We start from the raw sequence: 12,590 nt of genomic DNA, 5'->3' as shown, positions 1-12,590 counted from the left end.
TATGTCTTGCATTATATTTTAATTTACGCCTTGGACATGCTTTTATCCAAAGCTTATATGTGACCCTGGACCACAACCAGTTATAAGCGTTGATTTTTCAAAACTGAGACTTATACATCATCTGAAACCTGGATTTGTGCTCCAGGGTCATATATTGCATTTAAAACAACTTGATTTTAATCAAGTTTGATGCATTGTGTGAGATTCAAATCCATAGCTGCCGCTATTTTTCTACTGTTTTTACTGTTGTGAAAAAAAAATATATATAACTACTTAAAATAAATAGCTACTACTGAAGCATTTATACACTGTCCTTTAAAAGTTTGTAAGATTTTTTTAAAAAAAGTTTTTGAAATAAGTCTCTTTTGTCTACTCACAAAGGCTTAATTTGTTATAAAAAGGTAAAATAAAATATTTAAATTTTTACAATTTAAAACAGCTGTTGTCTATGTTAATGTGTTAAAATTTAATTTATTTCTGTGATCTGCAGCTGAATTTTCAGCATCATTACTCCAGTCTTCAGTGTCACATGATCTTCAGAAATCATTCTAATATGATGATTTGCTGCTCAAGAAACATTTCTGATTATTATCAATATTGAAAACCATTGTGCTGGCCAATATTTTTTGTGGAAACTGTGATGCATTTTACTTTTCAGGATTCTTTGATGAATGGAAAGTTCAAAAGAACAGCATTTATTTGAAATATTTACCTTTTATAACATCATGCATGTTTTTACTGCCACTTTTAATGAATTTAATGCCTCTTCACTTAATAAAAGTGTCAATTTCTTTACTGATCCCAAACTTTTGCATGGTAAGGTACAGGTTTAAAGGTTGCAATCGTTCTTTTTTGCATTTCAGGACGTATTTTCGACTTTACTCATCTTGACCATTTCAGTGGATTTAAGGAGGTTATAGGTTAACTTGAGATTTTAATATTTGGATAATCAAGTAAAAATAAGATGCTTCAGTCCAGTAAAAATCAGTAAAGATTTGACAGCAGAAAGACACGTGAAGCACACGCTGAAAGTGAACGTTTGTACAGTTATACTAAAATAACTTTTACTTGATAAAAAAAAGTCTAAACATCAGTCACATGACAGAAGGAATAGATTGTGTGACAGGTTTATCAGCAATGTTGTGCTTTGCATATCAAATATGACATAGTAGGCTTTAGGGTTAGTAATTTTTGCAGGGCACAGTACACTGCTGCTCATCTCTGTTTCCTCAGATTGTGCGAGTGCAGTTTCTTTGTATTAGTTGCATGAGTTTTTATGATCGCAGGGTGCAGCCAATCACACCACAGCTGGCTTGATTTCACCGCTGGAGGTTTCGCTGAGAAATCAGCGTCTTGATTGCGCCGGTGTCAGACAGATGATTGCAGGAGACACCGAGAGCATCCTGTGCACACGCATCACGCCGGGACGCTTTCTGTCTGTCTGTGCTTATGGAAAAATAAGATGCTACACACTACAGCATAAATGCGTCTGATTGAATGATGTGAGAGGAGGGAAAAAACTATCTAAATCGTTAAAAAAAAAAGTCAGAAATGTCTTTGTGTGCAATCAAAGTGGTGTGGGTGGAGAATTGTGTTAACCAAAAAATATTATATGCATGATACAATCAAAATCTGATGGATGAAATCAAGCCTGGCTCTGTTATTTCCCGCTGAAAATACATCACACATTATGGAGGTTAAATGAGTTGAATGTCATTTTGTGTTGTTTTTGATCAGATTTGAGGTGAGTCTGTTTTCTTAGCACTAGAGCATTTATTTGATTGTCATCGTAGTAAGATCAGATTTGATGTGTCTGATATGGACAAATACAGTGTGTTTAAATGCTAATTAAGACTATTATTGAACTGAAGAGGTTACTGGCTTTGTATGAAATGGTGCTAGCTTACTACATACTGCACATTCTGTATTTCTATACAACCTAAATCATTGTGTTGCTTCCAGTTATCATCTTGGAAAATGTATTTAATCTTTTAACTCTGCATTGTGATCAAATAATGAGCAAGAAGAAGATTTTTGGTGATTGCTTTTATGGTTTTATCACACTAGAAATGGAAGCACATTGCATTGTTAAAAGTTGGTTTTTCAAAGAAGTCTCTTCTGCTCACCAAAGTTGCATTTATTTAATCAAAAATACAGTAAAAGCAGTAACATTGTAACATATTATTACAGTTTAAAATAGCTGTTTTCTATGTGGATATCTGTTAAAGTGTCATTTATTTCTGTGATGCGCAGCTGTATTTTCAGCATCATTACTCCAGTCTTCAGTGTCACATGATCTTCAGAAATCATTCTAATATGCTGATTTGCTGCTCAAGAAACATTTCTGATTATTAGCAATGTTGAAAACAGTTGTGCTGACAAATAATTGTGTGGAAACCCTGATGCATTTTATTTTTCTGGAACCTTTGATGAATAGAAAGTTCAAAAGAGCAGCATTTATTTGAAATAGAAATCTTTTGTAGCATTATACATGTCTTTACTGTCACCTTTGATCAATTTAGTGTTTCCTTGAATAATAAAACGTTTCATTATTGTTCCAGAAAAATAAATAACCCATAAAATAGGAATCAAAAAAAATATACAATAAAAATACAAAAATTATAAAATGATAAATTATATCTTTGGATAGTTGTATATATTTGAAAAAAAAATAATAATTATATATATAATGTGGTATTGCCTGAAATTGCTTCAATGTAGTTAGTGACTTTTTGTTAGTAGTTTATGCATAGTTACCAATTTAATTTTTAATGAAGTTGATTGTAGTTTAAATTGAGTGACCTGTGGTTTAAATAACTACAGTTTTAAAGTAGCAAACAAGCAAAATCCTTATTTTTGTATCTAAGATCGTCAGTATATCCCCCAGCCCTGTGTGTTTACACACGTAACCTGTATCTGATGTAAATCTTGAGGTTTAAGAGGTTAAAACCACACACTGATGTCATGCATGCAAATAAAAAGCGCTCCGACTCTCAAGGTGAGAGTGTTTTAGCGGTGAAGAAGAGGAGCTGGTCTGTCTGGGTGAGTCACTGTTTGGAGGATTCTCCGCTGCTTGGTTTATCACAGATGCTACTTTTGTCTGTCTGAGCTGCAAGTTGAAGTTTGGATCTGCGGGATACAAACACTCACGCCGCTATTGTACACTGCACTATTTGCGTTGTGTGCTAATCTAAGTGTTAAACGTTCAGTGTGTGTGCGTAGTCCTGCACATTTGTGTTCAATCATGAATATAACTGCATTATCAAAAGTACAATGATGTTCAGAAATGTGCTTTTTGTATCGTATATTTTGTATGTTTAAAGGATAGTTCACCCAAAACAATGAAATTTCTATCATTTACTCACCGTTAAGATGCACAACACAAAACACAAAAGATGATGTTTTGAAGAATGTTGGTAAACAAACTGGCCCCCATTGACTTCCATAGTATTTTATTTTTCTCCATACTGTGGAAGTCAATGGCTACCGTCAACTGTTTGGCTACAAACATTCTTTAAAATATCTTCATTTATGTTCAACAGAAGAAAGACACTCATACAGGTTTGGAAGAACTTGAGTAAAATGATGAACTGTTCTTTTAATATTACAGTATGTTTTCATATGTTTCATATGCTGTTCTTCAAGCGAACAACAGCTGTGTGAATTCAGGTGTGTTCATAATAACAGCAATTTAATATCTTTAAACTTCTCAAGCTTCATTTTCCTCTGTTAAAGTTTTAAGCGTCTAAATGTGTGACATCATCACCTTTCCCTGAAGTTGCAGTCAGCACCTGTTTTCTACAGAACACACTCGCCGTCTCTCTCTCGCTTTCTGTGTGCAGTGGCACAAATCTGCAATTCAATTTGCAACAGTTTAATTTGTGTTTAAGATGCAAATGTAGCCTTTCTGATAATGAGAATGCTAAACAGAGAGGAGGGAGTCCAGAACGCTCACACACGCATTCATTAGCTCACAGTAATCGTGTCAACACACACACACACACACCCACACACACTCATAGATGAATCCACAGCAAATGAGACGCAGGACAGAATAGAATTATCTGTCTGTAAAGGTCACAAAACGAGAGTTGAGACAGCAAGAAAACAAATCGGATGGAAAATTTCACTCTTCGACTGTTTTAAAGTCCTCTAATGCTGAGAGACAGACAGAAACCCAACCAAGAGAGACACGGAAAAAACACGTGTGTGTGTGTGTGTGTTTTGTGTGTGTGTGTGTGTGTGTGTGTGTGTAGGATATATTTTTACCTTTTTATCACGCCATTTAATCATATTAAACAATTATTTTTTGACTTCATTGTTGCAATTTAGATGATAATAAAATGTATTAAATACAATATAAATAAATTATTAAAAGTATGAAAAGTTCTTAACAATTTAACTTGTTTTTTTTCAATTTAAGTGTGTGCTTAAAATACAAACACAAAGTCATTTAATTGCATTAAACTTGGAATCGCACAATTATTTATGATGTTTTTATAAGGCTTTGTAAGCTAAATAATATTGCTATTGTTATTCTTTTTGGTAGTTATATAATATTAATAGTATAATTAAAATGCTGAAAGTCTTTCATCTATGAAATGTGATTATATTAAAAATATATTAAATAAAATCTAAATAAAATATGAAAAATATCAAGTTATTAAAGTTTTGTTTTTCCAATTCCAGTGTAGGCTTAAAACACATACACATTGCATTATCTTTTAAATCTTCTAATCGCATTAAAGATGGAATCACATGATTATTTATGACTTCTAAGCTTTGTAAGATAATATTGCAGTAAAGTGTAAAATAGAGCACTATGCATTGTTCTTTTTTATAGTTATGTTGTATTTATAGTATAGAGTTAAATCCTTGTTTAGTAGTTCAGTCATTGCACAAGCACTCCAGACTCCAGAGGTGTTCACCTGTTCTACATGCATCTGATTTCATGTAATGCACTACTGCACTGGAAAAACAATCCATCCGTTTCTAAAATTCACTTAATTTGCTCATTTGCATAACACCATGTGATTGGAACTGAAAGTGCATCATAATCACTCATCACAAAACATGGCAATGGATATGATGTAATAATGCCGATAGAGACGGGTGAGTGAATGCAGCATTTAGCCTGTTTTACTAGTTCATCATTCAATCCTTCTGTGTGTCATGCATATGCATGCATGCAAATGTTATGCACATCATGCTGTGATTGTGAGATTGACTGCTCAGATGTTTCAGTTCTCTCAGATCACACATCTGCTGTTGTGGAATGTGACGAAGCCGTTTGATTTGAAGAACTTGCACAATGTTACCTAGTGTTTTATCTCTCGGCTGTGCATGCTGTACTGCGTCTTACAAAAGTAGGAAACAGGAAAGAGAAGGACAGACAGACCGTTCACACGTTGCTGCTTCACTCGGTTCCTCTCGTTTCCTCTGGAATGTTAACAGGCTGAACCCTCACAAGTCATCGGCGCAGGGGATTCTGGGTAACGGTCTCGTAATCCCAATAGCTAGGTGATGTAATGGAAGGTTTTTGGTCATCCTGGTCGGTTTTGAAATAAATTGAGACAAAACGTTCTGTTTTTCTCTTTCGTACTCTCCAGTGTGGATGATTTCAATGACAGAACATCCCTAAATGCTTTGGGTTTACACTCCTAGACGAATCAGTCTGCTGTGAAGGACTGGCATGAAGTCAAAATATTAAAGGCTCAACAAACACTCATGCTTTCATGTCTGCTGAGCAAAACAGTCAGGGATAAGGTTATAGAGCACCACAATCAGAAGTAAAAAATAGTTAATTTTTTCCAACGTACAATGACTTACATAAACTGTTAAAAACAGACCTTCTGCAATGTATGAGGTTGTTAATTGATGGACGGTATATGCTTTTGTTTAATAATCAGCCTACGTTGTTTAAACAAATTTTGAAATATTCATGTAACAGCGGGATTTCTAGTTAAAAACACATAATTGCACATGATTATGCGAACTAAATCAGGAACTGCAACAAGCAAATCATGCCACTCTTCCATTCCCATGAAGCTCTACACGTGACATAATAAAAGTCCCTGTGCTCTAAAACTACTAATATTTCTGTATATATCTATATATGCATATCTTCCAGTGCATGGAAATATATTGTATAAATATATGAAACCAATAAAATAATCAAACTCTTTATTTATGACTATTTTAATTTGATTGTCAGGGATTGTTGTTCTTTTACACATCATAGCCTTTAAGTTCACAGTTTTGTATCTTTGCCATTTTGTTGAAAATTTGTGATTCTCCTTGCAGATGGTTGGCTTAGTTCATGGCTTATAACTCTTTAACCAAGACTTTAAGATAAATCCTTACGGGACAAATACATGGGCCAAGGGTGCTGAGAAAAGCCGTTGCTTTAGTGCAGAAAAACATGCTTTTGCGGCTGAAATCAGTGTAAAATCAGTGAAATCACAAACATTCTGACAAACATCTCTCAATTTAATTTCACTTTAATAGTTACATTTTTACATTTGCATTTTTTTCAGGCAAACACAAGAATGTTGCTGTTTTATTGTTACAGTGTTTTGTTTGGTTGCTATGGTGTTCTGAATGGTTGCTGGGTGGTTTCGGTCTTATTCAAAGATATTTAGATCAGATAATGAGTTCATGTTTTGATTTATTGTTTTACTGTAGAAACTGTGTTTTTTTCGGGGAAACATTGTGTGACAGTTAAGCATACAGATCATAAATGCTGGATTGTCATGTGCAAGGATACATTTACACAGCTCCATGCACAGGCTGGATATAAACATACGGTTTCTTCAGTGACACATCTGTGTGTACTGCTGGATAAACACGTGTGTCTGGGGCTTATTCACTCTTTGATTAGTGTGATAACGAGTTGTGAAATGACTGTGTCATTGCCGACTGGCCACTTCCTGTGAACTCGTGTTTTCCTTCCTGTCCTGTTTAACAGATCAGTATTCAAGCAGCTCAATATGAAAAATTACTCCAATATTATAATTTGCTTAAATATATATTTAAATATATTGTTTGTAATATTTAAATATAGAATATTTTAATTCTTTAATTCTAATAAACTTAATAGTGTATTTTCCAATTTAAAAATTATACTCAATATTGCTTAAAGTACAAATTTGGTATAGAAACAGTTTTTGCTCAGAAATTGATAGTGAATTTCACAAACGAACAGCAAAGAATGCATTGAATTAAATGTGAATTTTGACTCATATTACGTTCTTGTAAAATGTACTCCAATTATCTTTGTTTTTAACATTTTTACAGTATGGAAAGTCTTGTCGAGCACGTTGCATTGTGGGATTGAGTATCTGTGTGCAGTTGTTTTCAAATGTAGCAAATCATTTAGATATGCATATTGTGCAGAGAATGCGTATCATACTTTTTTTTAAAATTTTTAATTTTTTATTTTTATTCCAAAGCCAAAACATACACATACACATTCTCATCCCCAACTCACCAACCTAGACTACATGATCATATTACCATATTGCTTTGTGTATGTGTTTTATACACGTCTGTTTCGGAGTGTATTCTGTGTGTATTCGATTCGCGCTCCATCTGAGAGGCGGGTGCTGTAATTGATATGCCACAAGTAATAAATCAGCCGGCCGCCTGCCACCACTCGCTATTATCTGAGGAGACGGGTTTAGAGGTCTGTCCGCAGCGTGTGGACGTGAATTTATGCTCTGTTTTCTGAAGCAGAGGGGCTGTGAGACGACTCAGAATAACGTGTCCTCGGGCAGCTGTGGGAAAAATGGAGAATGAATTGACTTCCATATTAACTGTGTCTCATGTTCCTGATGCTGAAATGTACTCCAGCGCTTGTTTCGTTGGTGTGAGGTGGTTTCTAGGGAGAATCTCGTGAAACCTGTCAGGGACATTTCTTGCCCAAAGCGTGAAGTGTATTTATTTATTTATTTATTTATTTATTTACGTTTTTGCATTGCGTTGCATTTCTATGATGATGCGGAGGTTGTTAATAATATAGTATTTATGTTAAATTAACATTTAAAAAGTTTTCTGTATATTAGTTTTCGGTTACTTGTACATAAAGCTTGTGGTAGATGTGTCAGTAAATAAAGGTTATATGACTGTAATGTGTTTGCACAATAGTCTGTCTGCGGTTTGTAGGCAGAAATTGTGCAAGCGGCTCATTTGACACAACTGATGCCAGTGATAATATTGAGCTAGACTGAGATCCATGAAGCAAATAACAACATCTGTGATAACGGCAGCTTGCATAGGCATATACATATATATTCAGTGGCCGTTTCAGTCATTTGGTGCTTGTGGATTCATTGATTGGTGTCATTTAAGCAGTTACTGATCGTCTGAAGTGCAGGTACTCATGGGAAATTGGCAAATCTAAAAGTGGAAGATGAGAACACAAGATGAAAGAAAGCCTTCAGGGATGTTAGACAAGAATCTCTTTTATCTCTTGATGAGATTGATAATTCTCCTCAGTTGTCAGTACTTTCTGAGGCGTTCAGGGAGACATTCTTTCATTTATATTTTTACATTCATTCGTTTCCATTCTCATTCTTGCTCATATCTCGCTACAAATACTTGTGTGTTGACTGTTTCAACTGTTTCATTGCCAGAGAGCTGTAGGAGGACACACAGGTGCACTTTGGTTTGATATTTACGGTCAACTCTGTCATGACAGATCCGCTCAAATGAAGAGAAATGAGGTTTAGGAATCTCGTACAGGTTTCTACCTCTTTCTGTTTTTCTTTCATTCTGTATTTCACACACTTGCACACAAATATTACACATAGTAAATCAACAGACACAAAATATAACTTACGACTTGCCTTAATGTGGTGGCAGTACCATAGTAAAGTGATGGTGATGGCATGGTACTGAATGGTTCATGCACTTTTGTAGTACATCAAAGAATACCATGGTACTAACATGCTTGAATATATTTCCCTTACTACTTGTTTGGAAAATTAACAGAATAATTCTCAATTTCTATATAAAATACGATCGCAGTTCATCTCTGAAATGGAATCGTTTTAGTTTGTTGCTTCTCTACTGATAGACATAGGAATACTTTCACTTTTCCGGTCCATTTTGACGCATGTTTCTGGAGCTCTGTGGAATGACGCCACTTCCCATCATCCCGTCCTTGGGGAATGATGGACAGATAAGAAGGCCCTCAATCACCCGAACAGGAAAAAAGCAATAGAGATAAGAAATGGGCGAAGAAAAGGAGAGAGAAAGGAAAACATTCTTCCCATTTTCCATCTTCCCTATCTCCCCTTTTTATTTCCTTTATCTTTCACAGTTTTCACTTGCCTCCGGCTGTCTCTTGTCGCTGAGATTTTCCTGTTTTTGTAGTTCCGTCTCCCATTTTTCCCCCAGTGGAAATGGTGAAGGTGAACTCGGATTTGTTTATTTGGATTTATTTTTTCATCATCAGCGGAGTCACAATCTGTTTTTCTAACAATTAAGTCGGTAGTAATTTTTATGAGGTGCTTTTATCCAAAATAACTACAGGCAGAGTTTCCCTGGAGCAAACTTGGGTTAAGTTTCATGTATGCCATTTTGAGTTACCAGATCTTTATTAAGTGTGATATCAGTCCTGGGTTGTTGATCTGTTGACTTTAAATATCAATGTCTAAACCAGGGTTCTCAAATCTGTTAGCTCAGACCCTGTTCAAACTCAACTAGCTGTAATTTTCTAGTAACTCTGAAGACCTTGATTAGCTTGAATCTTTGATTAGGGCAATGGCCATCCAGAGCTGGTTTTGAGGTTTTATGACCCAGATGCTGCTGGTCTAATCTTATGGCCCATTTACTACTAATAATTGGTGTATTGCATATTTTTTTCACAGCTAACTGGTCTGTCACTACTTCCCAACAGAATATTGGATCATACAGTATAATCATGGTATACAGATAAAAATGAATCGTCACAATGCATCGATGTTTTACATTGCAATCTGTATTGTCAGAGCTGTGAATTAGAAAAGGACAAAGTGTATAAATCATTTCGAGTTGACTTGAAACAGCACAATATAATTTTCTTGTCCTTGTAAAGTTCGGAACAACTTCAAGCATTTCAGACCTCAAACACTTGCTTCATACTTGCTTGGTTTCAGGGCTCTTTTAAAGGTGCACTGTTATGTACTTGCATACTTCATCTGCACAAAGCTGCTGTCAGACGCTTGTGATGATGGATGTCTTGTGCCTGTATTGAACCAAGACCAACTCTACAGCAGCGGTGTTGCATAGTGAAGAGTTTGTATACAGTGCGTCTCCAATCCATCTTCACCCCCAGAGCTATCAGTCTCAGTAATTAAAAGTTGACACGGTTCACCTCATGTGACCATGCGATTCTAAATGATTTGTGGCAAAATGAAAGATATTGTCTTTACTCACTTTCCTCACTGTTTGACTTTGAGAAATGATGCATAATGAAAAGTATATGTTCCATTTGCACTCATAATGTGTTTTTTTTTTTTTTTTTTTTGCCCTGCAGGAGCCCCGGACGAGGAATTGAGGTGGATGCTGAAGTCGATGACTGTTTTGTGAGAAGGCAAGGAAGCGTTGAATCAGTAAAGCCTGTGCTGCCTCCCTTCCTTGTTTGTTGAGTTTGCTTAAAGGCCCCCAATTGAAGACATAGCGTGGACCACCATATCCATCACTTGTGAGGGCCAGCGCAGACATGAGGCCTCAGCAGGGGCCGCAATGCTTTATTAGCCCAAGGACTGTAGTGCTCCTTGGGCTTCTGACTGTCTGCATATCCCCACACCTTTCTGAAGGATCCCCAGAGCCATTTAGGTCCTTCTTGCCTCCTGAATGGGGTCTAACGCATTTAGCCATCCATAACAATACAGGGGATGTGTATGTTGGCGCGGTAAACTGGATCTACAAGCTTTCTAGCAACTTGACCATGTTGAGGAGTCATATGACGGGTCCCGTAGTGGACAATGAGAAATGCTATCCACCTCCAAGTGTACAGGTATGCCCCCATGACCTTGCCCCAAATAGTAATGTGAACAAGCTTCTGCTAATAGACTATGCTCAAAACCGACTCATTGCTTGTGGAAGCACCTCGCAAGGCATCTGTCAGTTTCTGCGCCTGGACGACCTTTTCAAGCTTGGCGAGCCACACCACCGTAAGGAACACTACCTCTCCAGTGTCGTCGAGTCGGGAACCATGTCCGGGGTCATCATCTCTGAGGGTCATATCAGCAAGCTTTTCATTGGAACTCCCATCGATGGTAAATCAGAGTACTTCCCAACTCTTTCGAGCCGCAAGTTGATGGCCAATGAGGAGGATGCTGACATGTTCAGCTTTGTCCACCAGGATGAGTTTGTCTCCTCCCAGCTGAAGATTCCATCGGATACGCTGTCCAAATTCCCGACATTCGACATCTACTACATATACAGCTTTAGCAGTGAGCAGTTTGTCTACTACTTGACCTTGCAGCTGGATACCCAACTTACTTCTCCTGATGCCAGTGGGGAACAGTTTTTCACCTCGAAGATCGTCCGACTTTGTATCGATGATCCCAGGTTCTACTCCTACGTAGAGTTCCCAATCGGATGCACCAAAGACGGCGTAGAGTATCGACTGATCCAGGATGCCTACTTGGCCAAACCCGGAAGGCAACTTGCAAACTCCTTGGGAGTGTCCGAGCAAGAGGACATATTGTTTACGGTCTTCTCCCAAGGGCAGAAGAATCGGGCCAAACCCCCAAAAGAGTCGGCACTCTGCCTGTTCACGCTGACGAAAATAAAGGAGAAGATCAAGGAAAGAATTCAGTCATGCTATAGAGGAGAGGGCAGGCTGTCTTTGCCCTGGCTACTCAACAAGGAGCTACCATGCATCAACTCGGTAAGTCCACTCTCTGATAGCAGGCCATTAAGACACACTGCATGGCTACAACGATTGATTTGTTGGGTTGGATGAATGGATGTGCTTCAGTAAATGTCCCCTGCCAGAGTTCAACTTCCATTATCTTGGTGCAAAGGGTGATTGTGATTAGATATAAGTGGAGAAGCTGTAGATCAGACTAGGGTTGTGAGGCCGGGAATGTTAAGGAGTATGGCATAGTAAAGTCCTCTTGATGACTAGTCTACTCATTGGGTTGGTGATTGCAAATTTAAAGACGGCCCTTGATAAGAGTAAGACTACTGTATAATCATTGGTGAGAACCTGAAAACCTAGACTATTACCTTGTGTTTGACTGTGTCTAATAGTCTAACGTCATTTACATTGTTGTAGAATATAAATATCACAAGCGCTCTTCCTGTCACCCACCTCCTGTTTCCTTTTGCGTCCATTCTCTCTCGTTGTCTTTCTCCCAAGTGCTTCCATTATTCAGTCAGACAGGAACATCATTAGGGGAGTTGAGTAAATTTCATGAGTTGCTCTCTCGCTCATGCTATCTAATTCGTTTAGCGAGGCTTGATCCCATCTTCTCTGCCATCAGAGTCCGCTGGGACCAGGGCTTGCTTTTCGTCCTCTTGTTCACTCGCTCTTAATCTCTCTCTCCTCATTCGTCTCTGTTCGTCTCACTCGCTCCGTCTTTCTTGGGGCTTTC

At 37.3% G+C, this 12,590-nt stretch overlaps 1 protein-coding gene across 1 annotated transcript in view; it reads left to right on the top strand.

Annotated features, from left to right (window-relative positions):
• LOC109053297 (plexin-A1-like) overlaps positions 1-12,590 on the top strand; it is a 38,461-nt gene that overhangs the window by 11,350 nt on the left and 14,521 nt on the right. The window contains exon 2 of the mRNA XM_042725206.1: positions 10,520-11,881. Coding sequence (XP_042581140.1) covers positions 10,706-11,881 — 1,176 coding nt within the window. The 5' untranslated portion in view covers positions 10,520-10,705. The remainder of the gene's footprint in view (positions 1-10,519; positions 11,882-12,590) is intronic.

The sequence above is a fragment of the Cyprinus carpio genome, chromosome B6 (assembly GCF_018340385.1).
Source record: "Cyprinus carpio isolate SPL01 chromosome B6, ASM1834038v1, whole genome shotgun sequence".
NCBI lineage: Eukaryota > Metazoa > Chordata > Actinopteri > Cypriniformes > Cyprinidae > Cyprinus > Cyprinus carpio.
Note: the sequence above shows the minus strand (reverse complement) of the source record. Positions and strands in the feature narration are given on the sequence as shown.